Source organism: Eurypyga helias, unplaced genomic scaffold, assembly GCF_000690775.1.
Source record: "Eurypyga helias isolate BGI_N326 unplaced genomic scaffold, ASM69077v1 scaffold15159, whole genome shotgun sequence".
Lineage (NCBI taxonomy): Eukaryota > Metazoa > Chordata > Aves > Eurypygiformes > Eurypygidae > Eurypyga > Eurypyga helias.
The window spans coordinates 21,719-28,448 of NW_010270297.1; the positions used below are offsets into that span (position 1 = coordinate 21,719).

Here is a 6,730-nt window from a genome sequence, read left to right on the forward strand (position 1 = left end):
GAGGAGGAGGAGGAGGAGGAGGGGGAGGCAGCAACTCCCAGCCTCCCCGTGAGCAAGGAGGACCTGAGATGTGGAAAGGGGGTTTGTGCGGATGCGGAGAAGGACTCGGAGCTCCCTGAGCTGGAGCCCCCTGCCTGCCCTGCCACCCCTCCCCGGCAGCCCTGGGGAGGAGAGGAGGAGGTGGCAGAGGATGGCGAAGACAGATTTGCCTTTAGAAAGCTAAATGGGGAGTGTCACGACTCGGAGGTTAATTACGGGCTGCCGGCAGTCATTCGCTGCTTCCAGGTAGTGAGCCCCAGCGCCTGCTCCCCCACATCCCGCCTGGCTTGGGAGTGGGAACCCCAACACTGCAGCAAGCAGATCCACGGACCCAGAGAGGAGTTGTGTTTGCTTGGCTTAGGCTTGGTGCTAATTAGCCAGTTAATCTCCTGCAGTGGGCACACACAAGCCCCCCTCAATTTATCTTTGCACTAAAGACAAGCCCCTCTCGATTTATCTTTGCGTTACACACAGTTGCTGCAGTGCAAGGCAACTTTCCTTGGTCAAAGCATCCTGTTGCATCCCCCAAAAGGGAAATATTTAGGCTCCAAAGACATGCATTTTTAGTTCTTCAGGTTTTTGCCGTCTCCGGAGGCTGAGCCTGAGTGCAGCAGAGCGCATCTGAAGCGCTGTCCAACGTGCTTTTGACCTGGTGAACGTGGGTTTTGTCCCCTTTCTGCTCCCACCGTGGGAGGTATTTTTGCCTGCTTCAGTGTTGACGTTAATTGCTTACGGTCAAAGAGGTGTCCACTCCCCCCGCTAACAATCACGGTGGCATCTGCCGAGTTTGGGGATGGTGAGCAGAAGTCGAGCCCCCTGGGAAAACACTGCGGGTCTGAACTAACTCTGTCGCCTTCCGGGTAATTATCAGGTGGTGGAACAACTGATCTCTCTTCCCCCCCCTTCCCCATTTCTCTTTCGAGATGTCACGTTTCGGTTTTGTCTGACATTGATTTAATAAAAGTGAAAGATTAGGATCTCACGAGGGGGTTTCATCGTACCGTGTTGCCCTTGCAGTCGGGATAAAGCTTCTCAGCTGTGATCAGTCTTGATGTGCCCAGGGTTTGTGTTAATCTTGACGTTGTCATCACTAGACGAGGGTCATCGCTTACTGGCAGCTGGCAATGAGCTTCTAGTAATTAGAAAGTTAATAATCAGCGGAGAAAGTTTTTTTGTGATGTTGTGACCCACCGGTGAGACCCTTAATGCCTCGCTTGGGCTGACCTGAGGGCACGGTGCTGGGGAAGGTCTGGAGGGTCTCTCTCTCTTTAATCCCCACGCGTGAGCTCTGCCCTCTGGGCAGCGTGTCCTACCAGAGGGTTAAAAACACAGCCTGCCAGGCTGACCTTGGTTCCCGCAGTGCTTTTATCAGATCAGTGTCAGAACGTTTGCCAGCACCACGGCCGCGATGTGGGAATGCCGACTGGGTCTTCAATGGGGGAATGCCGGCTGGGTCTTCACGGAGGTGTTTTTAACCCTGTCCCGTAGCCACCGCTAGTGAAGACACAGACGGTCACCATCTCCGACGTCTCCAGCGCTGTCAAAAGTGAAATTCCCACAAAAGAAGTCCCCATCGTCCACACGGAGACGAAGACCATCACCTACGAAGCTGCACAGGTAAGGTGTGTTCTGATTAATTTTCCAGGGGCTTAATTAAATTCAACTAAGTGTTTTGTTTCGGAATCCTCCGGATGAGACAGCAGCACCTGCCTCTCCCCAAGCACCTGAGTCAGCGCAGCAGTTAACCGCTGCTGGGGATGCTCTTTCCAGGTGCATCTGGTATTTTTATAGAGGAGCAGTGGTTTTACTGTCCCTCAAGAGTAATTATTTTTCAGCCACTGGTGGCTTTGGGATGTAGGTTAGGCTGTACCGCATTAACCTGAGTTGGCCTTTTTTCTGCAGATGCCTTGCTTTCCCCGGCTCACCTCGCTCTTCAGAGCTTGGTTTATAAATGACTTAATTGTCCTTTAGGTTTCAACCCTGAAACGGGTGTTGAAAGCCTAAAGTGCTCTATAAAATACATCCAGAGTGGGTGATTGGAAACCAGAAACGTTAGTGGAGTGATGCCAGCGTATGCAGGTATGGTTTCACTGCCGAGGTTGAAATTAATCCTCAGTGTAAATAGGGTTTGTTTTGAGAGTTTGGAGCCTTTGTGAGCTTGGGTTTGTCATGGCTGTGGCTGTTAGCAGCAGCTCATGCTCTGGTGCTGGAGTGTGGTGACTGTGGGATGTAGGTTTGGTTGTGTGTAGCCCACGGACCACACTTGTATAATTTGGGATTCCTGAGGAATCCCGTGGCTGCTCAGCATCCTCCTCAACTGCAGGAGTAGAGGGGGTCAGCATCGCCCCGTTTCTTGGCGAGCAGATGAACAGAGGAGTTCTGCTCCAGTTCTGCCGATACCCTTTCTAACTGGGAGATGAAAAGCGAGTCCCCAGGGCTGGGAGATTTCTTCTGGCCTGTGGAAAATGGTCCCACCTTGTGGTAACTCCAGATATTGTCCCACCGCGGTTCTGGGCTGCTGCCCTGTTCGTTAGTGGTTCGTTAGGGAGATGCGGATGGCACAGCCGGGGTGAGTTGGCAGGATGGCTTATTGTAGGGGTTTCGGCAGACCTGGGAGGGTCGAGTCGTGCCGGATGGGAACCAAGGAAGCAGGTGTAGAAGATGCTCCTAGTTGCAGGTATCTGGGTTTGCATGGCTTCTGCAGCGTTTAAAGCAAGTGATGCGCAGGGTGCTGTCAGGAGGGAGGAAGGGTAACGCATACCTTCCGATCAGATGGTGCTCTCTGGCAACGTGACCCTCTGTGGATCCAGGCCTGTGAAATTGGGGATGGGTGTCTGCTTTGGTCTCCTCTCCTGGTCCAAAGCACGCAGCTTGGCGTGGAGGAGCGTGACGGCACCGCAGGGCCAGCCGTGTACCCAGATTTGGGTGTACCCCAGCCCGCCTGCTCGGGGGGTGTCAGAGCTCCTCCCTGGTCGTTCTGTGGGTCAGTGCGTTTCCAGCCTTACAGCCCAGGGCCTTTGTGCTGCGCCTGCAGAGCCTTGAGAAGCCCCTGTGCAGCGGGGCGCAGCCCGGCCGGCTGCAGGTCAGCTCGCTCCGTCCCGCCATCCGCGATGGAGGAGCGTTTCCATCCTCGGATTGCATCCTGCTCGCTTGGTGTGGAGACCCTGTGTCTGTCCACGCTGCCTGCAGAGACTGATGGCCTCTTCTGCCCCCCAGACAGATGGTGGCAATGGCGATCTAGACCCTGGCATCCTGCTGACGGCTCAGACCATCACTTCAGAAACCACCAGCAGCACCACCACCACCCAGATCACCAAGGTAATGGCTCGGGAACGCGATAAAGCAGCCGCGTTGACTACGCCAATCATGCGACAGTGAGATGGGCAGAGTTGGGTAACAGGGAAAAAGCTTAAACCCCAGTTCCTTTCAGAAAAATGTGATTAATACCTGAAACAAAGCAGGATGGTCCCAGGTTTGCCCGTGCTGAATTAGGACTCAGTGCAGCGCAGCCTGCGGACGCGGGCTCTGACTGTCCGGGACAGAACCGTACCGTGTCAAAGCTCTTCCCGGGCTCAGCTGTAAGAAAATGAATATTTGACAGTTTTAATTTGAGCAGTGGCAATTTTCCTCCATGGTTCTGAGACCGTGGGATGACGGCAGTATTTGGGAACGGTGTTTTTGATACCGTCTTTAGAGAAGCAGCCCCAGTGCGCTCAAATTCCATTTCAGTCTTAGACTAACAGTTTTTTCTCCCTTGTCCTAGACTGTAAAGGGTGGCATTTCAGAGACACGGATTGAAAAGAGAATTGTCATCACAGGAGATGCAGATGTAGACCATGACCAGGTAGGAGCTCAGATACAGTCCGAAACAGCTTCTCAGAGCTGGCGTGAACTAGACGGTGTGTCTGTCTTTCTAAAGACACCTTCACCAGGAAACACCCCGGGGGAGTTTTACTGGGGTAGAAATAACACTTCAAAATGGATTTCAGTCATAAATTCCTTTTTGACACTATGGAGCTTTTTTGGCTGGCCCAGCAAAGCTTGATTCCGCTCCGAACCTGGTGTCGGCAGCAAAGTTTTGATTGCAGAATTGGTTTGGACAAACATCATTTAAAAAACAAAGAGGAAAAAAAAATCCACAGAAGTGTGAAAGGAAAGTTTTCCCATCTGAGTGAACTGCTTTTATTTTCTAGTAACCTTGCAGCGCTCTTGCTGCCGTATCGTGCCACAGGTCACTGCAGAGCACTCAGCACCTGCCCTAAATCTCACTGGCCCTGTGTGAAACCTTTCTGCTGAGTCAGCCTCCTTGGCCTCCAGCATGTGCTGGGAGGGATGTTTTTTTCATCAGAGCATTATACTTCGAATTTAATTTTAGTTGCAAGTATCATGGGGCTGGAGAGTATTTGTACGACAAGAACTGGTTTATAAATTCCAGCAGAAGGCTGAGAGGATGCCTGGGAAGTGCTCATTGCATCGCTGGAAGAATAAACAGGGTTTAATTGCTCTCACCCATCTACCATGGGGCAGCGCAGAGGTGTGCTGCGTTCTTAGAACACAGCTTTTCCTTTCAGAAATAATCTAATACCACCAAAATCACCCAACTGTGCAGCTGTTTCTCTCCACAGAGTCAGAAATAGTCTCTCGACCCCCGAGGGCCGTCGGGGCACGCTCTGAAATGCCGTCCCTTTCAGGTTCTAGCGCAGGCGATAAAAGCAGCCAAGGAGCAGCACCCGGACATGTCGGTGACCAAAGTGGTTGTGCACCAGGAGACCGAGATCGCAGAGGAGTAGCGAGGCTGTGTAAGTAGGGAGACCGCCTACAAGTGAGTGACGGGTGTCCCTTTCCCCTCAGGGCAGGGGGCTCCATCCCGGTGCAGGTGAGGTTTGGCTAAATATGGCCAAAGTTCACTTGTTGTTGTCAGCTGATGAGTCCTGCTGGGGCTGTTCCTATTGAATCACTTAAGGCTGATAAAGCAGTCACAAACACAGACTCATCCTGCTGTGGAAGTGAGCCAAAGCTGCCCGAAAGAGCCTACCTGGCTGCTGTGATGAGGCCGTTCTGCCTTTCCAGGCACCTCTGATGCACCTGAAGCTCACTGACCTATAGGTTTCCCATAGACCTGGCCTGTAGCAGTGCCAGGAAACCCCAGAGCTGGACCCCAAGCTCCTGACTGGCCTGGAAAGATCCCTTTTCTGGAGTTTTGATGATTTTGGGGAATAGCTGCTGGAGGAATCCAGGAGCTCTGCCTGTGCGTCGGCACCGTAAAGCCCATCCTGCCCCGCGCCGGTGCTGTTGGTGTTGCCAGGTCAGTGCCCTGCGCTGCCCTGCTTGTGTCCTGCCTCATCCCAACAAAGCTGCTACTTGCAGAGATTTGGGAGGTGGAACAAGAACAAATTAGGCGAGAGGAGAGCCAGCGTGGGTTAACTGGCATTGTGGTTGAGCTTTTCAACACTCCAAACCTAAATACAAGTGGCAGAGGTTTCCGACGGGTGCCTGGACTTGCAGCTCGTAAAATATGGTCCTTCAGGGAGGGAGCAGGACGTTGCTTGTGCCAGGCTCTGAGCTGGACTCCTACCTGCCGTTGATGGTACCTCACCTTCTGGTTTCAGTTCTCCGACTGCTTCAGGGAAGCAGGTTCCTCTTTCCCAGGAAGCTGGCTGTTAGCCCTAACTCGGTGCTTCTCTCTCTCCAGGAAGCGTTCCTGCCGGACACAACACCAGGAGACAGACACCCAGCAAAACTACCAAGAAACTACCTGGAGCACAAAGACCTCGGATTTACCAGACCCGACACTCAGAGACATTCATATCATTTATTAGGAGTTGCGCTTTGACGTTTTACTTAGGATTTTCCAGACTCCACCGCATCCCATTGGATAGAGGGGTTTGGGTTTTTTATATATCGTGACAGAAGTATGCCATATTTCTCACTGTACCGAATATTTTTTACAGGTTTTCAATTTTGCATTCCCTCTCACGCATAGCCTCTTCAGCTACAGACCCCCACGCACCCCGCAGGGCTCAAGGGGGTCGCCCTTTTAAGTCGTATTCCCTCCGCCTCGTCAGGGATAACGGAGATAAGCCACGTCCGTGCGTATTCCGAGTGCGGGATCAGTACGCGCCTTCAAAAAGCCACGGGTCCTTCTGCCGGGAGAGTCAGTTTAAAGAGTCAAGACTTCAGTTTTCGTGCAGCATTTCCGATTGCCTCTTGGTTTATTCTTTTAGCTCTGGGGAGCCTGAGACTCCGGCCGCACAGCCGGGCGTGCAGAGCAGAGCCTTTGCTCCGCGCTCCCTCCCCGTTGGGTTTCAGGCCCCGCCGTGTGTGAACACAGTAGGGTTTTGTGGTGTAGCCTGTGCGCTTACCTTAATAGTTGACTAGATTTAAGGAATCCTGGAAGTTGCTTCAAGTATCTGATACTGTGAATTTTAGAGCTTTACGAGGACCGTGGTGGCACCTCGCCTTCCTCCTGTGTGTCCCTGCCGAGTGCTACCTACCTGTTGGTGTTTTCTAGCTGCCATTAAATGAAAAAGCCCTTAGAAGCGTGTGTTTAGGGTGTTTGCACTCCGAGTGCTATTAAGGTAGGTTACGCAGCATTCACAGTAACCCGTTTTTTTTCTCTCGGTGTCATAGTTTTTCACTTGTTTGTGTTCATGATTTTTAAATTAGGGGTTTTCGTAAGTCGTGGGTTGGT

The 6,730-nt window shown here is 52.3% G+C and overlaps 1 protein-coding gene across 1 annotated transcript in view; it reads left to right on the forward strand.

The window, feature by feature from the left end:
• The window catches only part of LOC104514657 (protein 4.1-like), a gene marked incomplete at its 5' end in the record, with an annotated part of 24,663 nt that extends 19,834 nt beyond the window's left edge, over window positions 1-4,829 (forward strand). The window contains 4 exons of the mRNA XM_010158399.1: window positions 1,528-1,656; window positions 3,256-3,357; window positions 3,803-3,883; window positions 4,731-4,829. Coding sequence (XP_010156701.1) covers window positions 1,528-1,656; window positions 3,256-3,357; window positions 3,803-3,883; window positions 4,731-4,829 — 411 coding nt within the window. The remainder of the gene's footprint in view (window positions 1-1,527; window positions 1,657-3,255; window positions 3,358-3,802; window positions 3,884-4,730) is intronic.
• Window positions 4,830-6,730: the final 1,901 nt, after the last annotated feature.